Source organism: Cercospora beticola, chromosome 1, assembly GCF_033473495.1.
Source record: "Cercospora beticola chromosome 1, complete sequence".
Taxonomy (NCBI): domain Eukaryota; kingdom Fungi; phylum Ascomycota; class Dothideomycetes; order Mycosphaerellales; family Mycosphaerellaceae; genus Cercospora; species Cercospora beticola.
In genome coordinates, this window is record NC_088935.1 from 752,339 (window position 1) to 776,806 (window position 24,468).

Here is a 24,468-nt window from a genome sequence, read left to right on the forward strand (position 1 = left end):
CGAGACCCCGCCAACCGCTGACGTTTGGGAGGGGTGCTCCAGTTTCTTGGGCGACCATGCACGCCAAGCAACTTCTCAGCCTCTTCCATTCGACCGCCGCTGAGATCGGCTGCGGAAATGGGCGATGATATGGCCAAAGAGCTAGCTGCAGTTATCGACTTACACTGTGTGCAAACTTGTCTGACTTTCAGACACTTGGATTGGCCAGAACCATCGCGCTTCTCCAGCATTATGCCCCAGCTCCAAGATCATTTCAGAGACGCTCTACCGACTCCCGCACACGACTCCGGCTGGGAGCTCTGCTCTACCGTCATCGCCATATTTCTGTTCAGAAAGGCTTGGAAGCTGCCGTTCAGCACGCGAGCTGCCCATGGCCCATGTCGCCATGCTTCTTGTGGGAATGTGTACTGCGTCGCGAAGCATCAATGGCGGAGCATGAGTTCTCAGCAACATGTCCGAGTGTGCAGGCTTGGTCTCCGTATAGCCGCCGCAGCAGCCGCTCTGAGTCCATCATGGTCGGCAGTATCGCGTGCTCCGGACGACCAGGATGCTTTTCGTGCTATCTTCCTCCTCCTGACCGAATTTACAGTTGCAGCCGACCGGCAACCGCTTGAGCGCTGAAATAGGCGGCCGCAAGCAGACTCGGCAGAGCCTCAGGAGGCGCTAAGCACAGGGATACGCGGGTCTCCAGCCGACGGCATTGTTTCATGGTCGCAAGTGTCTATGCATGTGAGGCAGCAACAGAATGATGTCGGTGGTGAACGACTCGTGTTTTAGTACCACCTCAGTCTGTCGCCGTCTACATTGACGAGCTCGTCTTGCTCTCCAGAAGTGAATGGTCGTTGGGCCAATGATAACAACTGCCAATGCCCCATCCATTTACGGCCTTGTGGCTGGTCCCTGAGAGGCACTAGGAGGTATGTCGCGTCGAGCAAGGCGCTCGTGTTGCTGGCACCTCTTCTGTTCACTTCACGCGCACATATCCACGTGAACGTGAACGCTGAAAGAGTGATGTGCGGTGAGGCGTGCTATGAGCGATAACGGGCGGTACTTTGTTGTTCTGCCGGGCAACCACCTTTCGCGCATTCCGCAGTTACGGCAGTGATGCTTCACTAGAGACGATACCATTGACCCAGCCAGCCGCTTCTCGACTCCACCGAGCGGACTATGCGCTGCCGGCCTCGCAACAGCCCACCACACTCGTTTGATGAGAAAGGATGAGCGCGCTCTACGGCAGCATACGACTCACGCCCTCGAACTCGCCCTTCCTCCGATCCCCGAGCCCACGTTCTCCCACGAAACACGCCAAAGAAGAGCCGTGCTTGCACCTGCACAAAAGCATAGGAACCACAACAGTAGCTGTCAGTGGCTTCGACAACCTGTACAGTCGCAGCAAATTCGCGTACACAGCGGGAGCTGCTGCCGTGGTCGTCACAGTCGACCAGGATCTCAATATTACACAAGACTTCTTCCGTGCGAAGCCAAACTCGAATGGTGGGGCGCGCGATACTGTTGGAGGATGGCCTTCCACACCCACACCCAGACCGACCAGCCAGCTGATCAAAGAAGGCGCGTCACCTCTAGGCGCTGCGAGTCGAGACTGGTCAGACTCGCCGACTGGGCGGTCCTCGACAGCTAAAGATCGGATCAAGAGCGCTACTTCTGTAGCATTGAGCGCCAATGGGAAGTGGCTGGCTGTAGGAGAAACTGGATACCGTCCTCGGATCCTCATCTTCGCGCTCAAGGAGGGTTCTTCCGAAGCTCCCATCTGCATCCTGTCAGAGCACTCATTCGGAGTGCACGCCCTCAGCTTCAGCCCGGACTCACGATATCTGGCCTCTTTGGGGACAGTCAACGACGGCTTCTTGTATGTCTGGAACATCGAAGAGCGCACTGGCATTGCAAGTCTGCATGCCAGTAACAAATGCACGACCTTCATAAATGACATGACATGGATGGGCAATAGCATCATCACGGCAGGGCTGCGATTTGTGAAAATATGGAGGCCGGACGAGGATGCGCCGAGCGAGGCGCGAGAAAGTACTCGCCATGCCTTAACAACACCGCGACCGCGATATGAAACCAGGAATTCCGACTACGGCAACAGCATATTGACTCCAAAACACCGGGTGCTAGCAGGCAAAAACAGTCTGCTCGGCGAGCTGCTGGATGCCGCGTTTGTTTCAGTCACTGCAATATCCGACTCCAAATCTTTGCTATGCACAGAGGGTGGCGAGATCTGCTTGTTGGATGACAGGGACAAAATGCAATCTCTCAGCCTTGCTGTATACACAGGCTCCACCATTAGCACGGCTCGAAAGGACGATCGTGATATGTTCCATGTCTACGGTGCAAATGGCCAAACATCATACCTCATTCCAGATTTGCAACGCCGAGCTTCTAGCAAAGTGACGAAATCACCTTCCACCTCGCCATCCAGAGCTGCATTCCCCCAGAATATCACCATTGCAGCTGCCACACTGGACAATGCGATAGTGACGATTGACTCGAATCGCAGCATTCGAATGTCGAAACGCGCAGATGACCTCTCCACAGACACTCAATCCTCTCGCTGTCTTTCGGCCCATCAAGATCCTGTGCTTGGTGTGCTACCATTTGGATCCTCGATCTACTCAAAAGCCGCATTTTGCACCTACTCAGGAAAGGGAGCTGTGCATTTCTGGGACGCAGAAGGCGACACAGTCTCGGAGACAATTCGAATGCCTATGGAGTATTCGGATGCCTCCGGCAACGTGAATGAGATGCGAACACTGGCGGTGCTGAGCGATGGCTCTATGCTCGCCTCTGGTGACAAATTTGGCGCTCTCGCGCTCGTGGACCTCCGCACGAAAAAGGTCAAGTGCCACATCAGAGCTCATACTGCCGAAGTGACAGCACTGTTGGCTTTTGAGCGTGACGGAGTGGAGTTCCTGGCCTCTGCGAGTCGAGATCGCACAATACAGCTCTTCATGTGTGACGGCGGAATCCTGGATCTGGTACAGACAATGGATGAACATGCTGGCGCTGTGACCGGGCTACTCCTGTCTGAGAATGGCCAGCACCTTATGTCATGCTCCGCCGACCGCTCAGTAGTCGTGCGCGAAGCTTGCATACGGAAAGCCGATGATCCGCGCACTTTAGCATTTGCTATGCTCAGAGCGATCACTCTCAAATCTGCGCCCACAAGCATGTGTCTTGCTGGAAGTCCGGACACCATTCTAGTCTCGAGCACCGACCGAGTAGTGGCGAAGTTCAGCACGAAAACTGGCACTTCCGGCTTCAGTTTCAAATGTGCAGACAATGAAAATGGAGAAGCCGTCGTGCTGTCCAAGATCTTGTTCGCACCTTCACTCAATGGTAACCCCACCATTGTGGGCGTCTCGAGCACGGACAAATCAGTTCGCCTATATACCGACTATGGAAATTTGGTAGCCAGGGATTGGGGGCACACAGAAGGCATCACTGATGCTGCCCTAATTGCAGCGTCAATCACAAGCAAGGTTGAACAAAGTGCTTCTCCTCAGATCGTCACTGTCGCTGCCGATTCGACCATTTTCGTGTGGCATGGCACGGCAACCACGCGTTCGAGCACACAAATGTCGGACCACAGCAACGGCGAAAGTGCGTCGACGCCGACCACCCTCGGCCCACCTCTGCGGAAGGTGCTATCACATTCGGAGATCTCCAAGATTCGGCGCGACCGGGCCGCAGAAGTGCAGGACCCACCCTCGCCTTGCAACACAACTGCTGTCCAGCCGCCATCGCCGCCAAAGGTCAGAAGAAAGACTAGTAGGATTTCTTTAGCACAAGCGCCGCGACTTGAACCTGGCTTCCGAACAAATTATGACACATCTAGGCGACGAAGTCTGCGTCACCGATCACCTTCACCACCGAGTCCACGGAATACTAAAAAGGAGAATGTTCGCAGCACTTCCCAACTGGGCATGTCTCTTCGCTCCAAGAGTAGCGAGAACGTGCTCAGGACGACTGCCACTGTGAGCAATGGCTCTGGTTTCGGGACGATTACGGCATCGACTGATTCCGTTTGCCGCACGCTCCGAATGTACCGCAAGAAGCTCGCTATCGCGTCCAGCAACGACAAAGTCACACCTGATGCATTCAAAGAGCTAGAAAAGGAGTTACGGCTAACCGCGAAGATGTTGAGCGAGAAGACCGAGGGCACGTCGCTGGATGATGACGCGATTACAAGGATCCTTCGTAGGACCTCCAGCAAAACGAATTACAGGGTTGACGAGAAGCTCAAATCACGGGACGATGGCACGCCGAACAGAAATAGCGATTCTGCATCACCTACTTCTCCGGAGATCGGACTACCTGCTGTGCATGAGGTGCGAAGTTTCGAGCGGTCGGATACCGCACCCGGGGCACTTGAATCCGCGAAAGTCATCTCTTGACGAACATAAAAATACCGCAAGGTTGAATCCACTTCTTCTTTGGATCTACTTCATTGCTTGGTTCTAAACTTCTTTTGGGTAGCAGCATGGAATGAGCGAAAAACTTGATTGTCTCGGCGAAGATCTCGAAACCAGGCATTGGGCGGCGTTGATTAAGATTCCCCATTGAGAAGGCAGGAAGAAGAAGAGACGTTGGAAGAGATTTTTGCCCCCATGATACCCACTCTTCCATCAAATCCGTATGTATCAGTCCGAGAAATTTTATTCAAGCATTTTTGTTCACGTTTCTTGACGACTTGCATTATGTATTTCGTGCTTCTGCCATGTGCTGCTATGCTTACGTGCTGAGTCTCTGGCGGTCTTTCTACCTTAACCAAGAAACGAACAGACCAAGAACAAGGTCGATCATCGTGACGAACAGAACCTGGAAGACAATACCATGACGGCGCTGAAGTGCTGGACCAAGCAAGAGATGACGACGCGAGTCATGATCTTCACTCCTTTTGATCTGTTTGATCCTGGTCTAGCCCCGGATCTGCTTACTAGGATCTTGCCTCTCTGCTGGGATTTCTGGGAAGCTAGGGTGGTTGGTTGGGGCTGTTTCTTATGTCCTCCGATCCGTTCGGATTTCGGCTGAGATGAGGAAATGGAGTTGATTAGTGATGGTGCATAGAAAGAAGAGAGGAAGAAGTCGTTGCTTGGAAGCATAGGTGTTGTGGAGCAGGAGAATCCCAAGGAAACGTGGTGCAGTAGGACATTGTTTGATAAGGTTGAGATGTGGATGATGACATCGATTATTGTGAAGCATCATCGCTTTTCTCTTTGATTAGTATGCTTCGTTTGCTACGTGGTTTTGTCTTGGAGATGGAGTGTCTGGCAATGGTGGATGAGGTAAGAACTCAAAGATGGTCTCTTTTTTTCCTGTTCGTCGACAGCTTCTTCGGATTGGACCCTGAGTGTTCTTATGGCCGAGAAAGTTGTGCATTGTTGCAAGGACGAGGTTGTTTTGTGGTTTCATGGGGGGCCTGTGCGTTCTGGGCCGTCCGTTCCTAGGGTCAGTCAAGCTGGTGGTGCTTTCGTTTCGCTTGCTTCACGGGACACTCGCCGAGACATGCATACCGCTGCAACAACCCGCTTTGCAGCATTTGAAGATGGCGAGGCGGACTACTGCGCACTTGTGCAGTTCAATCTAGTTGTCCGAGAGGGACTTGGCTTTCTTTTAATCTCACTGCGACGCTTCCAGTGGGAATACCAAGGTGACGGTTTGATTACCGCCAGCATCTGGCAGGTAACTGTGCTCCTCGCCCAGGATCTTGCTCGATTGTGCAGGTGCAGGACTTGGGGTATACCATGGTCACCATGTACTGGTCATCGGCTGCTCGGGTGCTTTTTGGTTCCATCACATCCCCATGCGACACGCACACACGAACTGGGCATGGAGAAGTTTATATTGACTTCTTCACTCTGGCTTAGGTTTAACGGTCCTCCGCCTTTCCAGTCGTCTGGGTTCTTGCCGGTCATCTTTGTGGCATCCGATCTCTATAGGCTTTTGTCAGGGTGTTCCACGGGCATTCTGCGGCGTGCACTTCTGTTCTCTAAGTTCCAAGTCGACTTCGTGCGTAGCTTTCTTCAGTTCTTCCTTTCCTGGGTCGAGGCTTACCTCCTCTTCTCCTCAATTTGGCCAGTGCAAGAGTGCTGAAGCCGTTTCGACATCACCTTGTTCCTACGGATTAGGCCTTCTTACCATTAGTGGTAGTTATCCCGACAACCACAAGTACCACACTTGACGACACTGCTTCTTCTCGACGATTCAATTGTCGGGATATCCTGACAGCGCGAAGGAGGGGAGGTGCACAACAGGATCGCCAAAATGCTCCCGTGTTGATGACGGGAGCAAGACTACATCATCGATTCAGCGAAATCTTGCGTCGCAAATACACAACGCTCGTATGCGACGGCGTTTGAGAAGGTGACGAAAAGGCCGTTGGACTATACAGGGCAAGACACCGAAGACGAGAGAGCTCGATTGCGGCAAACCAAAATGACCTCTGGCCATGCCTCACCGGCGGCAGTGGTGGCCGTGGCCATCATCATGACCGTCCTTGCTTGCATATTCGTCGCGATGCGACTGTATGCGCGAATATGCCTGGCAAGAAGCGCGGGATGGGACGACTTGTGCATATCATTTTCCATGGTTGGTCCTCTCCTCCATCTCTCCGTCCGCGGAGATCTTCTCGGAAAATGTGATCTCGAATGAAACGCGAAATGCTGATGTTTGGTCGTGCAGCTCTTCGCAATCGCGACCATGGTCGTGATAATTCTCCAAGTCGAAACAGGAATGGGCAGACATTCGAAAGACATCGAACCGCATGAGTTGACGAGGAATTTGAAAGCTGTGAGTTCCTTCCAGCCTCCATACGGGATACTGCAAAGTCATTGTCGTGAAAAAGTGAGCTGACAGCTCGATCATCCAGTTCTGGGTATCGCTCTACGTGTACAACATATCCCTCACACTGTCCAAAGTCTCTATCCTGATCCAGTACTTGCGGATTTTCCCTCAGAGGTGGTTCCGGATATCCACATGGTGTCTGATGGCCTTTATTATCGCTTACGGAATTTATGCTGTGTTGACTGCGATTTTCCTGTGCTGGCCGATTGCTTATTTCTGGGACCGGACGATTGAGGGTGGGAAGTGTTTGAATCAGTTCGCGATTTGGTGAGCGTCATCTGAGCGCGCTTTTGGAGTTGGGAGGCTGACTTCGATCAGGTTCACCAATGCGGGCCTTAATATCGCAACCGATATAGCGACCACAATACTTCCACTTCCCGTCCTCAACGCACTCGAATTACCCAAACGACAACGACGGGCGTTGATGCTGGTCTTCGGCCTGGGAGGGTTCACGTGCATCATCTCGATCCTGCGGTTACAGTCGCTATATGTGATCGCCAACGCTGAAGATGTGTCCTGGGAGAATCCATTGGCCGCAATCTGGTCAGTCGTCGAAATGAACACAGCAATCATCGCATCTTGTGGTCCAACCATAAGACGACTTTTCCCAGCCTTGCTCAAAGCCACCAGCATCGGCGGAAGTCTCTCCCATACCAATCCTGACAACTTAGGCCGAACAGGAGGCTCCAAAGGCCCATGGACTGCATCTGGCACAGGAGCCGGAACATCAGGAACCCACTCTTCGAACAAGTCGCCGTTCACGAGTATGATGAGATCAGGGCGTAACCACAACATTCCTCCTCCAGTAGGAGCGTACCACAGCATGCCTGAAAATGATAGCAGAGGCGATGGATTCATCGCACCAAAGAGTGGACTGCTGGTAGGAAAATCGAAAAGCCATATCCGAGCGCAAGACAGCATGGATGATATCGAATTGCACCAACATATGCCTTTCCCGCAGGGAAAAATACATGTTATGACGAGTATTGAGCAAGCCAGAGATGAAATGGAACGAGAAAAGAGTCGTGATGGTGATGGGTCGGAAAGTACCAAGGAGTTGGTGCGGGAGAGGACACATGATAGACGATCTTCATGAGCATTGAGCTGGTCTACATCTTGTTGCTTGCCTATCTTGCTTTGCCATCATTTCGAGCACGCATGCTTGTGGCAGGAGCGACTGTTTATGTACAGGACATAGCAAGTCCCGCCATGATGAAATGCGATCGTACTCGGCGTATTGGCCATTGTCGACTTGACTGTACGTCCGTCCTGCAACAGCAGGAGGCCCAAGTTACACGCGGCCGCAGCGGTCATTCTCGACACGGAATATTTCTCAACGTGTCGAACACTGCGGCCAGCAATTTTTGAGCCCTGTGCCAGGATAACCGGAATTCCGCAAAGGGCACACGCCTGGCAAGATGACCCGTCCAGTCGAGCCAGTTCCTAGCTCAGCGGTCTCGTTGGATCATTTCGGTCACGACAGTGACCGATTAGCCGAACTTTCGAAGGCAAGAGGACACGCCATCCCCAGATGTCGTAACCAGGCCAGCAGTTCCTGGCACCGCAGCATGTTGCTGATTGATCATCTCCGTCAATGATACAGTGCATCCGCAATGTTGTCGTCGCTATCAGCCACCTTTCCTCACAAATCGTGCAAGAGCCGGACCAAGCTCTTCTTGCGCTTTTCCTTCCTTTGCTTCTTTGGCCTGCTTTCTCTGCTTCTCGCGGAGTTCCATGACCCTCATCTTGTGCTCGTCAATCACGTTCTTGTTGCCCTTCTTACGCATGTATTTTCGCAGACTGCTGTTCTTGCCTCGGCCGCGATTCTTCAGTTGCTCAATTCGTTCTCGCCCTGCTTCGGCTCCGGTCTTGCGATCAAGATCCTTTTCGCGTTGTCGCTGCTCATGGGAGGCGCTATCAAGATTGCCAATTGCGTTCGGATCAAGGCTGATCATTTCCGGCTGGAGTTTGTTCAACAGAGATTTGACTTCAGCCTCCTGTCGCTGCTTGGCATTCTCGTATGGATTCTGCTCCAGTGCATCGAAATTGGGCTCGCCAGCACCAGGCACGATAATGGATGAGAAACCTTGATTGTGACCAATGCCGAGGATATCTTCGAATGGGCACCAGCGGACTCTTTCCACGGCCTGGTTCTGCGCACCCCACGCCATGTATGGCGATTGCACCTTGCTTTGTTCAACATCGTCGTGGTGCTTGGTGAACAAATCCTTCCAGATCGTAGTCTGTGTACCCCAGCCGACTGCCGTCAAATTTCGATCGCTGATGGCTAGACTAGCTCCTGGTGCGCGCAAAAAGTACTCATGTACGGGCTTGTAATTGCGCACATCCCAGACTGCCATCTTCTTGTCCAGTCCAGTGCTGACCGTGTATCTTCCTTCACGATCGACCGCAAGAGAGCTCACAGGACCACGATGGCAAAGCATCTTGACGAGTGGTGCAGTGGAATTAGGCGACCACAACGAAACTGTACCGTCGTGTTGCCCAACGTGGAGAATTGCGTTGTAGGGATTCTGCCCGAAAGCTGTGGGGGATCTCTGCTTGGTGCTCATCTGCATCACGAGCTGCCCGGTGCTTGTGTCCTGCCACTTGAGCCATCCTGATCTTCCAATTGTGGCCAGAAGGTAGTGGTATGGTAGAAACTCCATGTGTGTGACCTCGATGTGCTGGTCCAAGTTGTGTATCTCAACGCCGTGGTGGTCGTAAATGTAGACGTTCTTCTTTTGTGCCACCGCGAGGTACTGGCTATTGTGCAGATATTTCACATCGTGAACGGTCTCTCCCAATTGCAGTTCATAGTTCAACTTCCCACTCCGCCAATCCAGCGAGGCAATATGCCCTTTGCGCCCACCCAACACAAGGTCTTTGCCGTTCCTGGAATAATCGAAGGTGTACGGCCCCAAATCGGTGAGCTTGAGCTCGAAGCCCTTCTTCGCAGTTTCGACGCTGACAGCACTCCGGATGTCGTCTTGTCGCGCTTTGTATGTCCTCTCCAATTCATGCTCGGGCTCGAGAAATCCAGAGTCGTTCTCGAGCAGAATTTCTGCATCTTTCGCCTTGAGCGCAGCATCTCTGTAGCGCTCTTCCAGTGCTTTGAGATTCCCTCGCAGTTTCTTGTCCTTGATGCTTCGTAGCTGCACTGACTTTCCACGACCATATTGCCGGTTTGCCTCTTGCTGGCGCTTCTTCTGCTCGGCCTGCTCTGGCGTGAGCTGCGCTGTTGGACCTCTCTTCTTCTTCGGCACCTCCAATTCTTCCCCTCCGGATCGAGCGACGATCTCCTGCTCAGTGGCCATTGTGCCGGCCTTTATCGTGGTGCGAACATTTCTGTGGCCGCTAGATTTCAAAACCCGAGTCGAGCTTGAACTTTTTAGATCTCGACGGCTCGGCCCGGGTCACGCTCCGATACCGCGCGAAGGCACGTTTTTGTTTCACAGCTCCATAAAATCTCCAGACTCTCGAACCATCACCCACTAGCTCCATTGCCCCGTCGACTGTCATCCGCGTCTCCTTGTGTTTCCGCATCAGCACATCAGACACGTTTCCTTTCATCAGCCATTGGACTTCTGCGACTTCACACCCTCCTTCAATCGCATACAACACCTCCGACCCCCCTTGCCACCATGATCGCCAAGTCCGCCCTTCAGCGAGCTGCGGCAGCTCCAGCTCGCGCCGCCTTCCAGCAACAATCCATCCGTGCCGCATCAGCCTGGTCGCAAGTGCCACAAGGCCCACCAGATGCGATTCTCGGAATCACTGAGGCATTCAAGAAGGACAGCAACAGCAAGAAGATCAACTTGGGTGTCGGTGCATACCGCGATGACAAGGGCAAGCCATATGTCCTCCCATCCGTGAAGACCGCCGAGCAAAAGGTTGTGCAGCAGAACTTGGACAAGGAGTACGCTGGCATCACTGGTGTGCCAGACTTCACCAAGGCCGCTGCTCTTCTCGCCTATGGCCCGGACAGCGCAGCCCTCAAGGAGGGTCGCGTCGTCATTACACAGTCCATCTCTGGTACTGGTGCTCTGCGGATAGGTGGTGAGTTCCTGGCTCGTCACTACCCAGGCGCAAAGGCCATTTACATCCCAACTCCGTCGTGGGCCAACCACAAGGCGGTCTTCTCCGACAGCGGCCTCGAGGTCAAGCAGTACAGATACTACAACAAGGATACCATTGGACTCGACTTCGATGGTATGGTGGCAGACATCAAGGCTATGCCAAAGGGCTCCATCGTCCTGCTCCACGCCTGCGCCCACAACCCAACTGGTGTCGACCCAACTGAGGAGCAGTGGAAGGCCATCAGTGACGCAGTCAAGGAGGGCGAGCACTTCCCATTCTTCGACATGGCCTACCAGGGCTTTGCCTCTGGTGATACCGACAAGGATGCATTCGCGCTCCGCTACTTCATCCAGCAAGGCCACCAGCCATGCTTGGCCCAGTCGTTCGCCAAGAACATGGGTCTCTACGGCGAGCGTGTTGGTGCTTTCTCCATTGTCACCTCCTCTCCAGAGGAGAAGACCCGCGTCGATTCGCAGGTCAAGATCTTGGTCCGCCCACTCTACTCCAACCCACCGGTTCACGGCGCCCGCATTGCCAGCACTATCCTGAACGATCCAGCCCTCAACAAGCAGTGGCTCGGTGAGGTGAAGGAGATGGCAGACCGCATCATCAAGATGCGTGCTCTCCTGAAGGGCAACCTGGAGAAGCTCGGTAGCAAGCACAACTGGGATCACATCACTTCGCAGATCGGCATGTTTGCATACACTGGTCTGAAGCCTGAGCAAATGACGAAGCTCGCCGAGGAGCACTCAGTGTACGCAACCAAGGACGGCCGTATCAGCGTTGCTGGTATTACGTCTGAGAATGTTGGCCGGCTCGCCGAAGCGATCTATAAGATCACTGGTTGAAGCGGGCATCGCGTGCTGGGGAAAACTGTACACTAGCGACTCGCGCAGGAGCCAGCGATAGACGGGTTGATTCCGAGATCCAATACGTGCTTTGACCTCGAGGAGGATGGGGAAGACATAGCTGCATGCAGTGTGCTTTGCCTCTCGGAGGAAAACGATGTATAATAGACTGACGAGTATGATCCACACACTTCCCGAAACGTCCAGGCCGACTACTTCACACATCGTGGGGCTGCTTATGTTCGCGTTTCAAGCACGCCTTGACCGACTGTCATCAATGTGTTGTCATGGCGCGGCGTGGTCGATCCTGGGAGCCATCCGTGCCATCCTCGTGCGCGCGGCCGTTGACAGCATCGTGCAGTGCGATACAGCCTTCTCCCGCAGTTCGGTGCAGCGACAGTGCGCTGGGACGGCGGCAGTCTGCCCTACTCGGTGAAGGCTGAGCCTCTGGACGCTTGAACGTCGCGATCTCCACGTGCTCCCGTTGCACGGAAGGTGCAGAGAGTGCAGTCCCGCTGATCGCTGCAATGTTAGCGCAGTGGCAGACGCCGAACGACACATCCCGGAGCTCCCACAACGGTAAGACAGATGCACATCCCTTATCTCTGCGATGCTTGGCCCTGACCTCGACTCCACCTGCTCGTTGCTCACCGGCGTCGTGCTCCCACTCACAGGCTCGCTATGTCCGGCGGGTGAAGCTGTCGTGCAGCGCGCGGTGGAGCTGCGATGAGGAGAAGTGTGTTCTCGGCCCTGGTCGACTAGCAGCGCCGGTCGATCACAGCAGAGTTTAGACCCTGCTTCCCTGTCGCACTGTGCAGTGACGTCGTTGGGGACAGGCACAGTTTTTTGCGCGAGTGTGACGAGCCTGTTGCGCGTGGAGCATTGTCTATATATCGATATACAGGCGACGCATATCTCGACAAAAGAAATCACCACCATATGCAGCCTTGCGGGAGGTGCGTGGGAGCGAGGCGCCCGCCCGCCATGGCCCTGCGGCGGCAGCGTGACAGAGGTCGCACGAAATGTTAGCTTCAGCATAGGCGGTAGACCAGTTTTCCAACGTGCTCCACCAGAGCATTACTCTGCGCGCTCAACATCCGAATCCCCCCTCCTTCCTGTCCTCCGTGCGCACCTAATCGCGGCCGTGGGTGAGTGGTGCTGTGCAGTGTTAAGCTCGCCGTGAGCCGTTCCCCATTTCTCACCGTGTGCCCAGCGCTCACCCTCCGCACCCCATCACCCTTCACGCCTGCCAGCCAGCCCGCCCGGTGAGAGAGCAACCAACCGACAACGCAGGCACGCACGCGGGCAGGAAGCTAATCGTCCTGTCAAGATCGCGCACAACGTCGCCGCCCCAACAGGCCCAACCTTGCCCGGCCGCTGCACCGGTGCTCTGGCGACATCATCTCCTCCTCCGCCAGCTGACATCATCGTGCTCGGGGCTACTCACACAGCACACACGCGCGCGCAGAAATCAGCCGAGCTTGCACTTGCAGCACGGATTGCGGCAGGCAGCCCACACTGCGACCACCGACCGTCGCCGTCGTCCTCTGCTCCGTCGTTCGGACCCAGGCGCCAAGCATACCCTCACTTGCGCCGACGACAGCGGACCTCGAGCACGAAGTCGACCCGCCCCAATCACCCACTATCCATCCTCCCACCCAAGTTTACCGATACCAGAGATATCCCCCAACCATGCCTGCGGCAGATCAGAAAGTACGCCGCTCTCCTACTTCTCCCACTGCTTTTCTTCGGCAACACCAGCAGCGTATGAGCCTCGACTTTGCCGCCGGGAGGCCGTCAGCGGGAGCCGGAGCGCAAAAACACTGCGAGCTGCAGTGCTGCTGCTCGCCATCCTCCACGACGCGCCGACCGCAGCTCAATCGCAATGCCGTGTCCGAATACTTCACCCCACGTCACTTTCAACTTGCGCGAGCGCACGAGTATAGCTTTGACGCTGATGGTGTGTCTGATGAGCAGCCCGACGAGAATGTCTCGATCGAAAAACTGTTTGGCGATCTGATTGATCCGGCCACATTCGAGCAGGTGAGTGAACAGAGCAAACCTTCTGCGTGCGAAGCGCGATTTCGAGGGACAAGACAACTGACATATGGACCCCAAACCCAGATTCTCGAAATGGACGATGACGAAGACGAGCGCGAGTTCAGCAAATCGATAGTCTACGATTTCTTTGATCAAGCCGCAAATACCTTCAAGCAGATGCACCAGGGTCTGTAAGTATTTTTCACAACGTCCCTCCCCTTTCCGACAAAACTGCGCGGCGACCGGATGAAAAGTAAAGAGGAAGAAGAACCATCTCCCCTCCTCAGAACAACGGCACAACTAACCACCAACTCCCCTCTCCCAACAGCAAAGATAAAGATCTCGAAGTTCTCTCATCCCTAGGCCATTTCCTCAAGGGCTCCTCAGCAACCCTTGGTCTCAACAAAGTCAAAGACTCGTGCGAGAAGATCCAACATTTCGGCGCTCGTAAAGACGAAACAGGCAACAAAGATGTTGCCGATGACAAAGAGAGCCTGAGGAACTGTGAAAAGTACATCACGCAAGCCGAGAAGGATTTCAAGGATGCCGAGCGAGTGCTACGGAAATTCTACCACGAGGAAGTCCCTGAGAGCAGTACGGAGGACTCGTCTGCTGCGGAGAAGTCTTAGAGGGGCTGAAAGTGGGGAGTCAATCAAATAACATGATCACGACATGACATGGGGCGGGCACTGCAAGAGCGACCTTTCTGTGGATAGTAGTCGTCTTTCTTGCTTGTTGGATGGAACAAATGGCCTTGCCCTAGCTTTGGCATGAGGTGTGGGAAGAAGAAGTGAGAGAGACGAGGGAGCCAGGTCCTAAGATGGGTCGGAAACTTTTATGTTTGTGTCCAGCTTCTCTACCTTATCTGCTACTACCTTCTTGAACATTCGCCTAAAACTTACTTCTACGTTCGTCGTTTTTGGAATTCCCTGCCTTTCAATGTGTCTACGCTATAGTCATCCTTTTGAAGACCGCAAAGATCAGACGTCATACATGGTCTCAATACTGTGTTTTGTACACAAAGTCTCATCTTTCATCTAATGCTCAGCTCTTGCTCTTTCGGGCTTCCGCCTGTTGATCCGAGTCATTCTGCCAGTCAATGGACATCGTCGGCTGAAAAAGTAGTGTGCAAGTATCTATCTCATGAAAGCTGCTTCAGAAAAACACAAATGTTCAAAAGACATATATCGTATGCCCGCCATAAAAGTGGTGGTATCTTATCCATAATGCACCACCCTCAACTCCCCGACTCCTCGCCTCCCAAATTGTTCAAGTTTCGCGAACATGCAAATTGTAACCCCCAACTGTCGCTTCATTTGGTGTTGTTACAAACGTGGTCATGCCTATTTTCCTGCCCGCTTTCCTCCCTTCTCATTCTTGCCATCATAAGAAGCTGTCTGTGTCGTATAGGTGGTCGGGACCATTTTTCATGATTGCTTCCTCTTTTCTTTTTTCACTGGCTCTTCGAGTTCTCAATCGACTTCGCAATAAAGGACTGCATCTCCTCTTCGCAATTCCGTTTAGGATTCGTATGGCAGCCGTGGAAATTCGCTATGAAGTCACCTTCTTGGTAGAGACCTATCACATCACCTTTTGTTAGCCATTTACACATTCCCAACAGTTTCGGTGATTGCAGGATTGTGAATAGGAGGATATGCAAACACTCACCCTCTGTCGTACTCTCCTCTGCAGTCTTCGTATAAGAATTCAATTTCCTCTGCGGTATAAGCGCCAGTTTCGCCAAAATTGTTCCATGCCACTGCACAATATGCTCCAAAGCATGTCCTTCTGCTTTTTGAAAATTGTAACTCCGGTATAAGGGGTCGAACCATGCGTCGAGGAAAAATTTGGCCCAGTCGCCTGTTCGGAGGAGGAAACTTCCGCTGGCTAGCCCCTCGCCGTCTTGGGAGAGGATGAGGTTTATGGAGGAGACGGAGATGTGGGAGAGGGTTTTGATGACGCTGTCGGGTGGGACGACGGGTTGGTCTTTGATAAGGAGGGATTTGAGGAGGGGCGGGTCGAGGAGTTGGGTTTGGAGGGATTGCGTCGGGTTCATGATCAGAGCCTCCGAGGAGAGGTACCAGAGCCAGGTGCTGTGTGGGTTGAGGGTCATGGCGTGCCGGAGGGAGGGGATGGAGGACCATGATTGAGGGGTTTTCTCCACCAGATCGTAGTCGGTCGTGTTGGTGAAGAAGTAGGAGTAGCCATGGCGGGCGGCATACGCGCGACGGTTTTCTTTGATCGCTTCGCGAAAGGGTTCGGAGAGTTTGGGGTCGAGATTCGTAACGATCACCACTGGTGGGGTGCCAGGTGGGATATATGTTGATGTCGATGTACCCTTGAATAGGTATGTGAGGAGCCAGATGAGGCTGACGAAGCCCAGCAGCGGAGGAGCATATCGTTTGAGGAGTCGTCGTTGTTGGTAGGCGGAGGTGTGGGTAGGAGTGTAGACGGTGGACGACTTTCGCGGGTACGGGAACTGCTGCATGTTGTGTTCTTGAGTCGGCGGTAGAAAGCCTAGACGGAAGACGGCACTGGGCACTCGGGGGGAAGTGGTTTGTCCGGCGGAGTGCTTCACCAGCTGTCCATATCGGCCTCGACAGTCGTGTAGCGAGCGTGAACGGTGGTTGCGCGGAGGGTGTACAGTGAGTGCGCAACGCACGTATGCAACGGCGGCGGTAGTGGGCTGGCTGGCGCAAGGAGAGTGGTGTCGGAGAGCCGCGAAATCGAGCACGGAGATGCCAATCAAGCAAGCTTCACATGCAGGGCACAGACGCGGCTGGGCAGATCTTCGCTCCCGCCTGCACGTGGTGTCCAAATCTTGAGCTTCTTTCCTCCTCCTCCGTGTGGTCTCCGCTCTCTCAGGCACGCGACTGTGGCATTGCAGTGAGACTCCATCACATTGATGTTGAGACTCGGTGGTACAACCCAGCACACTGCGAGAGCACTTCGCATCGCGACTCTCACCGAAGCAGCCACAAAGCGCGTAGTCGCGTTTGGCGGCCAACACCCGCTACCATGTCGTGAGGCATATCCGAGGCGCTTTGGAAGCGCAAGAACACAATGGCAACAAGCTGCGATTACTGCAGATGCCTCATCTCAGAGCCAATTGTCCGACCGACCAGAACCATCAGCATACGATTTTGCGAAGACCCTGCCCGTTGTCTGTCCAGGATGCGGCGGTATGAGCCAGACGATTGACCCCGATGTTGCCGGATTCTACAGCCCGAAGAAGCGAAATATCAGGAAAGGAAGAGACGCAGACAAGCAAGATGAAGAGAAAATCTTCGAGCAGGCCATGGCGAGATTGTCGTCAGAAGACCAGGCACCTATACTTCCTCCAAAGCCAGACGTAGAAGTTCTGGAGAACGACAAGCCTTTGCTATGCGATCGCTGTCACGACCTGATGTATCAGTCGAAAGGCCAGTCCATCCTTCATCCGTCGATGGAGTCTATACGCGATATCATTGAATCGAGCCCACATCGCGACAATCACATCTACCATGTCATCGACGCCGCAGACTTTCCCATGTCTCTCATCCCGAATTTAATCTCTTCGCTCGACTTACCGCGCCTACGAACGCAGAATCGACGATCAAAGAGCAAGCAGTACATTCGAGGCCGCAAAGCTGATATCTCATTCATCATCACGAGATCGGATCTGCTCGCGCCGAAGAAGGAAGACGTAGATCGTTTGATGCCATACCTGCAGGAAGTGCTCCGTGACGCTCTTGGTAGAGCGGGTAAGAATTTGCGACTAGGGAATGTCAGATGTGTCAGTGCTCAACGAGGCTGGTGGACGCCGCAAGTCAAGGAAGAGATCTGGAAAAGAGGCGGCGCAGGCTGGGTGGTAGGGAAAGTCAATGTGGGCAAGAGCGCGTTGTTTGAGGTTGCATATCCCAAGGGCAGAAACTTGAAGCCAGGTACACAGGCACAGCTGGCAAAAGTCAAGCAGCGTGGTGTGTTGGTCGCGCCTACTGTGCCAGATGAGCCATTGCCGGAACAGGGAGAAAGCAGTGCAGCGGGCATTGGTGATAGTATGCTTGATGCCGCAGAGTCGAGACTGGACGAAGGTGCTGAGACACGAAATGAAACGAGGGAGCCGGAGAACACATCCACAAGTACGAGCCTCGAAGCCGACGCTGAGGTGGAAGAGACAGTCGGTACAGTGATCGAGGAGCAGGGTTCAACACGACTCGGGGTTGAAGAAGAGGGTGAAATGGATGACTCTCAGCAATTGAGAGTCGAGGAAGATGGCATTGAAGAAGATGACGATGATGCAGACATCTCCCTGCTGCCACCTGCGCAAAAGGAGACAGCATACCCTCATATGCCGATTGTTTCCTCCCTCCCAGGCACCACAGCTTCGCCAATCCGGATTCCGTATGGCAACGGCAAAGGCGAGCTGATCGATCTTCCGGGAATTCAACGCAGCTCGCTCGAGACGCACATCCAGCCGGAGCACCGAGCTTCTTTGGTCATGAAGAGCCGAGTTGTACCTGAACAGATCACCCTCCGTGCCGGCCGCTCTCTTCTCCTCGGCGGCATCATCCGCATCACGCCCAAGACTGACGACTTGATTTTCCTCGTGTACCCTTTTACACCTCTGACCCCTCACGCCGCGCGGAACGACAAAGCCATCGCCATCCAAACCGGCGTCAATGAAGACGGAACTCCATATTCAGGCACAGTGGAGAACATCGGCACAGAAAGTGCCAAGAAACGCATCAAAACCGCCGGGACCTTCAAAATCCAATGGAACGCCACGAACAAACGCACAGGCTCCCTAACAGACCGCACAGCCGGCAAACGCAAAGTCGACGAATTGCCTTTCAAGGTCTACAGCGCAGACATTCTGATTGAAAGTGTTGGATGGGTCGAAATCGCCGTTCAAGTCCGTAGTCGGAAGAAGAAGCCTACTCCTGATGCGTTCGATCAATTGGGCATCGAAGGGGAAGATGAGTATATGCAACAGAGGGCGGAACAGCGAGGATATTCGCAGCAGAAGTCTGATCAGGTGGAGGAGGACGACTTTCCTGAAGTTGAGGTCTTCAGTCCAAAGGGGAAGTTCATCGGGGTCAGAAGACCAATGAATGCGTGGATTACGGGTGGGCCGAAGAAAGTGGCGAAGCATGCAGTGAAGAAGAGGCCCAGGATGAGTATTTCTTATCAGAAGCGGATGGAGGGTGGGAGAAGGGGAGGGCAGCAGAGGGCTGAGTAGTGAGCAGAATTCGAATTCATACTCTCCACTTTGGTCGCATTCATCGGGGATAGTCCATCTGTTCAAGTTCATATTACTTTCGCAATTGCTTCGTTGCCATTTCATTACGTCTTTACTAGGACTGGTTCCCATGCGCGTATTACTTCGTCGCTTTCATATGCCTGGTCCTGTTTGTTCGCCCTCGCAGTAGCATCGCTACCCATCACAAGCAAACCCAATCGGCTTCACCACGTTACTACACCTATGTCCGGTCACCAATTCCCCATCGTCTGCTGCCCTCATCTCCAAACCTTTCACCTCGATCCTGGGACAAGGCGCCTTTGCCGAACATTGAAAGTCGGTCACCGCATCCTTCCGCCTCTGCGTGCCCCGAATATCCTTCCAATGCAAGTCACTAATCTGAAACGTACTCGTATCACAATCTCCCGTTCCGCCTTCGAAGTTCACGCACTGCGTGATATCCAAAGCAATCTCCGCTTCATGCAACGTGAAATTCTCGAACGTGATGTTGCGAATGTAGCCAATTCCTGCTCCGCCACCGTTCGGTGGAACACCTTTCTGCACACCGGTCCAAGTCTTGATGTATCCTCCTTGACGCACAGGCCCGAACATTTCGATATTTCGCGCGGTGAAATTCTCGATGAATTCGTATTTTCCTGGATATTGGCCTATAGAACCTAGTGCGATTCCGCTGCCGTGGTGGAAGATACAATTCTCGACGAGTATGTTGGAACTGTTGGCTTTGGAGGAGATGTTGTCGTCTCCGCAGTCCACGGTCCAGTTGGCGAAGGTTATGTTGTTGGAGTAGATTGTATCTGCGCCGTCGGTGTTCAGAGGGCCGAACTTATCGCGGTGTTGGGAGTCGGTGGAGTTGATGTAGATGTTTCGGAGGAGGACGTTGTTGCTGTGGATGAGGGTCATGGTCCACATTTGGCTCTGGATGAAGTTGAGATCCTCGATGACGGAGTTGCGAAGGGAGCCGAAGGTGATTTGGTGGGGACGACGAGGGTAGTTGCTTGCCCCGTTCGTGAAGTCGTACCAGACTTGGCCGTTGCCGTTGAAGGTGCCGGCTTGGGTGCTGCTGTGGAGGTAGATGTTTTCGCCACCAAAGTACCATGCTGTGGACTGGTTTTGATAGCCCATGGGAAGGGAGTTGGCCAGCCAGTATTGAATGTCGGTACCCCAGAGTAAGGTTCCGCGGACGTCGACTTCAACGTTGGACAGGTTTGTGGTCGTCAGTACGGACTCAATGTGGTAGGTTGTGTTATCGAATACGATTTTGCCATTTTGACCGCATTTCTTGAAGGCAGTGACGATGTTTGGTGCCGAGTCGCCACCGCTTGGTGCAGGCTTGACATGGCAAGTATTGGTGCGAGTGTCTGGACCCGGCAGTATGTAAGGTGCGCCTGGATAGTAATCCGGAGTAATGAACTTCATCCATGAGGACTGAGATGGCAGGGCTAGCACTGCTTGTAGCCAAGGCAAGACTGCCATGATCGTGGAAATTCTGCGCATTTTCATGAGTACAGTCGTCGCACTAGGTAAGTGATAACTCGATGTATGTAGGGGAAAGGAAGATTTAGGACGTGTAGGCAGAGCGGGTGTATTGGCTGGCCCTCAGGTGCCTAGAGGTGAATGGGAAGCATTTCCCATGTGAAGACCGCTCGCACACTACCCGCATGCACTTTCATGCAGTAGCTCGAGCCACTCGACAGTGAAGAGGAATCTGGGTGCAGAGGGGAAGGACGATCCGCGCGGAGCCGTTTGAGCCAATTTGCGAATGAAGGTCATGCCTTCCTTGTGCAGATGTATGAGATCGTCGCGACTGATATTATCCACGAGCGCCAGAGCTGAAATGGTTTCACCTACCGCTACACGACGGAGATGGACAGAGCTTGCTCGTAGGCTGTTGGAGGAGGGGGTCATGCAAGAGGAGGACGCGGGGACGACTGCAGCGAGGTCACGACGATCAAAACCGCAGGTGACAAGCGGGTGCGAGGCAACGGTAGCATAAAGATGGCACTGACGTCGAACAGGATGCTGCAATGATGGGTGCACGACTTTGTACAGAGTGTTGTAGCTGACGGGCTGCGTCCAAGGAAGGATCGAGGCTCGTGCCAAGAACTGTCCCTCGGCGTTTCCTTCTGACTTCACTGCAACTCATTTGTTGACTTACTGTATCAAAAATCCATCACTCCCATCTTGACGCATCGATCGATCATCTTTGATCTTGAACAATTGACGTTTTTTTATGAACTCGTACCTGCTGTCATCCCCAATCGAGATTCCTTCGCCTCCTACTCGACTGCAGCATATAGGTCACCTGCTTCATATGGGCTAGGAGCATCGTACTTTTGGCCGAGGGAAAATTCCAGATGCTCCTTTAGCACTTTCTTGTAATCGTGCAGCTGGTAAGACTCACCGAGGTACAGTTCGAGCAGCATGTTCGTCTTCTTGAAGTGCAAAGAGCATGACGCAACTTGAGTTTGCGGCTCTACAGGCATACTCTCATCAATGTTCTTCGGCCCCGGCTTGAACACCAGAACTTCTTCTGCACATCACTCTCGGTGATATGCTGTCTCTATCCCAAGGGCCCTTTCCTTTTGACCACATCTCGAAGGCACTGAGGCTCCATACATTCCACTATGAGCCGCCTGAGAGCCGCAATGCAAGCTGCGAGTTCTTGGCCATCTGAGACACCCTTGCTAAAGTCTACAGTATATGGCCGGGATTTACCCCATCAGGACCGTCATCGCTTCCTTGCCAAACCTACGACCTTTTCCGTAACCACGATACACTCTCATGGGAGTCATGCGAGGGCTTGTGGCCGCATATGTCATACAATGAATGCCAAGGCAATGATGTCGAGACTCATGGAACGATACCTCCGTCTTAGATCCTCTTCCGCCCTACGATATTCGGCTATTGCATGCAAGTACATGTACGCTCGAAAGGATGATGACACAGACGTGGTATGATCCAGAAGCGGCGACCAATGTACCCTCGCTCGAATGGAAGATGACTAGAAGCGTGGTGTGATCCAGATGTAGCGCGTTACTTATAACGTCCAGAGAACCCACATTTTGTGACCATCCAGCTATACAGGCGGGATTGATCGATTCGGGCCATCGAGCGGCATTCGAAATGTCCACATCTAGCACTTTGGAGAAGTCAACTTTGACAACAACACAACACGATCATCTTCAAAGCCTCCCTATCACAGCTTTACCGCCCCTTCCACATTTAGCCCTTACTCAACAGCGCAAATTCGCGAACCCAGCACCCCTCGGTCTCGGAGCCTTCGCACTGACAACATTCGTCCTCTCATGCATCAACCTCAAAGTCCTCGACATCACAGCACCTAACCTCGTCATCGCTCTCGCGTATGCTTACGGAGGGCTAGTGCAACTCCTCGCCGGAATGTGGGAAATAGCATGCGGGAATACATTTGGTGCGAGTAAGTGATTTCAGCCTCTCGTAAACAACAGCAGTGAGCAAACTCAGTGCAACAACTACTAACCTCCTTTGCTATCCAGCTGCCCTCTCCTCCTACGGCGGCTTCTGGATCTCCTTCGGAATCGTCCTAACACCATCCTTCGGCATCGTCGATTCCTATCAAGACCAAAGCACAGGACTCAACACTTTCCACGATGCATTCGCGCTGTATCTCTGGGGCTGGTTCGTTTTCACCACGTTGTGCTTACTCGTCACGACACGATCAACACTTGCGTTCTTCTTCTTGTTCTTCGTTTTGGATCTGGCATTCTTGTGTCTGGCATTGGGACAGCAGTATGCAGCGAGTTCTGCTGCAGAAGGTTTGCATAAGGCAGGTGGTGCATTTGGTATTTTGGCGGCTTTTGCGGCATGGTGGAATATGTTTGCGGGTATGGCGGATCGGGAGAATTTTTGGTTTGAGGTGCCGGTTGGAAGGCTGCCTTGGAATGTAGAGAAGCGAGGACGGAAGTGTGATGCCGGGGATGGGAAGGTATGAGGATTACATGTAGAAGATTTGTTAATTATTGCTGTGTCACGCCTACTGCGGTGACTCTATGTGGTAGCGTATGCTGTAAACAGAGCATCGTGTACCATTTGTATGCAAGCTTTTTTTCCGCGTCTTCTTGTGCGCTGCGCTGAAGCCGCATGTCTGGACCAGGTAGCACTCAACGATTTCGGGTTTCGTCATGACCTCATGATGCTGCTTCAAGTTCTCGTTTTGTCGCCTCTGCGATGAATTCCTGGAGATCTGGCATGGGTTGATTTGACTCTCTCGCTGTCAAAGGTTAGCCCAAAGCGGCAGCGTAGCAATATGCGAAAACTCACCTAGTCGCGCCGCAGTGCGATATTGCTCGATATACTGCCGACGCAATTTCTTCTCCCGAAACTCCCTCTGACGCGTTTCCTCCTTCTCACGCTTCTCTATCAGCATCGGGTCGTCATCTTTGAGCACGACCGTACCACGGAAGGAGACCTCGTTCTTCACTTCCCCCGTCTCGTCGTCCAGCATGAACACTTCGGCATTTGCGCAGAACTTATGGGCCTCGAGCATCTCTATTGTCTTGTCCAGAAGGTCGCCTATCGTCAGTCCATTCTCATTCGCCACTGTCGCGGAGTGTCGGTCGTGGTCGTCCGAGTGATGCGTGAAATTATAGCGACAGCATTCGAGGTAGACTTTGAGCTCCTTCACTGGAGGCTGGCAAACGTACATTCTCCGCACTCTTGCCCCAATCTTTTTCGGCATACGAAAGTAGTCGTTCGTGCTTGCGAATTCGGCCTTGAACAGTATTTCGTTGCCAGGAAGGGTCTCTTCGTAGCTAGAGAGTGCTCGATGCGTGCTGAAGAAGGCTCGCGTGCCAAAACCTGGCAAGACTTCGCTGTATCCGCAAATGCGCCCCTGAAAGACGTTTTGGAAGTGGCCATCGAGGGTGTCTGCGCGCAGGGACAGCTGCCGCTGCAGATTGACTGACGACTCAATGGCATCACGCCATTGGTGGTTGACGCGGTAGCACTTCAGGAGCTCGAGCACAGGCAATTTGCTGAGGATCAATTCGAGTAGCTCTGGGACATCGAATACACGCTGAGCTAGGCCGCGAGCTCGGTCGGGGCAGCGCTCAGTATACAGCGACGGGCGACCTGTATTCCGAAGGTGGCTGTCCAGACCTGCCGCGCCAGCTCGAGCACTCACTAATGCCGCTCGGAGAGCTTCGCTGCTGACGCTGTCTCCTGAGTTTGCCAGCAATTCGATTTGATTGAGTGCAGCATCGAGACTGGAATGATGCTCGACGGCCGCACGAAATTCATCGTCTCTCTGCTTGAATTTGCGTCGCCACTCTGTCATACTCTCTGGTGAAGGCATTGCTTCATGCGCGCTGGTACCGATTCTTATGGCACCAACAGGGGCTTTCGTTTGTATTGAGCGTC

General features: G+C 53.4%; 10 protein-coding genes across 10 annotated transcripts; 6 read left to right on the plus strand and 4 right to left on the minus strand.

Annotated features, from left to right (window-relative positions):
- Positions 1–1,217: 1,217 nt before the first annotated feature.
- Positions 1,218–4,415, plus strand: RHO25_000320 (uncharacterized protein; the record flags this gene model as incomplete). The annotated part of the gene is made up of 1 exon (XM_023592941.2): positions 1,218–4,415. One exon carries the CDS (start codon positions 1,218–1,220, stop codon positions 4,413–4,415), a length of 3,198 nt encoding a protein of 1,065 aa, XP_023459052.1.
- Positions 4,416–6,720: 2,305 nt separating this feature from the next.
- RHO25_000321 (uncharacterized protein) lies at positions 6,721–7,960 on the plus strand (the record flags this gene model as incomplete). Its single annotated transcript, XM_065602003.1, has 3 exons — positions 6,721–6,810; positions 6,890–7,131; positions 7,183–7,960. 3 exons carry the CDS (start codon positions 6,721–6,723, stop codon positions 7,958–7,960), a joined length of 1,110 nt encoding a protein of 369 aa, XP_065458075.1.
- Positions 7,961–8,492: 532 nt separating this feature from the next.
- Positions 8,493–10,178, minus strand: RHO25_000322 (uncharacterized protein; the record flags this gene model as incomplete). Its single annotated transcript, XM_023592942.2, has 1 exon — positions 8,493–10,178. The coding sequence occupies one exon, from the start codon at positions 10,176–10,178 to the stop codon at positions 8,493–8,495; it is 1,686 nt and encodes a 561-aa protein (XP_023459053.1).
- Positions 10,179–10,505: 327 nt separating this feature from the next.
- GOT2 (Aspartate aminotransferase, mitochondrial) lies at positions 10,506–11,789 on the plus strand (the record flags this gene model as incomplete). The annotated part of the gene is made up of 1 exon (XM_023592943.2): positions 10,506–11,789. The coding sequence occupies one exon, from the start codon at positions 10,506–10,508 to the stop codon at positions 11,787–11,789; it is 1,284 nt and encodes a 427-aa protein (XP_023460182.1).
- A 1,692-nt stretch (positions 11,790–13,481) lies between these two features.
- Positions 13,482–14,458, plus strand: RHO25_000324 (uncharacterized protein; the record flags this gene model as incomplete). Its single annotated transcript, XM_023592944.1, has 4 exons — positions 13,482–13,502; positions 13,767–13,832; positions 13,914–14,020; positions 14,158–14,458. 4 exons carry the CDS (start codon positions 13,482–13,484, stop codon positions 14,456–14,458), a joined length of 495 nt encoding a protein of 164 aa, XP_023460181.1.
- Positions 14,459–15,282: 824 nt separating this feature from the next.
- RHO25_000325 (uncharacterized protein) lies at positions 15,283–16,317 on the minus strand (the record flags this gene model as incomplete). The annotated part of the gene is made up of 2 exons (XM_023592945.1): positions 15,283–15,407; positions 15,498–16,317. 2 exons carry the CDS (start codon positions 16,315–16,317, stop codon positions 15,283–15,285), a joined length of 945 nt encoding a protein of 314 aa, XP_023460184.1.
- Positions 16,318–16,734: 417 nt separating this feature from the next.
- Positions 16,735–19,050, plus strand: RHO25_000326 (uncharacterized protein; the record flags this gene model as incomplete). Its single annotated transcript, XM_023592946.2, has 1 exon — positions 16,735–19,050. The coding sequence occupies one exon, from the start codon at positions 16,735–16,737 to the stop codon at positions 19,048–19,050; it is 2,316 nt and encodes a 771-aa protein (XP_023460183.1).
- Positions 19,051–19,245: 195 nt separating this feature from the next.
- RHO25_000327 (uncharacterized protein) lies at positions 19,246–20,544 on the minus strand (the record flags this gene model as incomplete). The annotated part of the gene is made up of 1 exon (XM_023592947.2): positions 19,246–20,544. One exon carries the CDS (start codon positions 20,542–20,544, stop codon positions 19,246–19,248), a length of 1,299 nt encoding a protein of 432 aa, XP_023460178.1.
- Positions 20,545–22,194: 1,650 nt separating this feature from the next.
- On the plus strand, positions 22,195–23,041 carry RHO25_000328 (uncharacterized protein; the record flags this gene model as incomplete). Its single annotated transcript, XM_065602004.1, has 2 exons — positions 22,195–22,507; positions 22,587–23,041. 2 exons carry the CDS (start codon positions 22,195–22,197, stop codon positions 23,039–23,041), a joined length of 768 nt encoding a protein of 255 aa, XP_065458076.1.
- Positions 23,042–23,237: 196 nt separating this feature from the next.
- On the minus strand, positions 23,238–24,403 carry RHO25_000329 (uncharacterized protein; the record flags this gene model as incomplete). Its single annotated transcript, XM_023592948.2, has 2 exons — positions 23,238–23,320; positions 23,371–24,403. The coding sequence occupies 2 exons, from the start codon at positions 24,401–24,403 to the stop codon at positions 23,238–23,240; spliced, it is 1,116 nt and encodes a 371-aa protein (XP_023460177.1).
- Between the last annotated feature and the right edge of the window lie 65 nt (positions 24,404–24,468).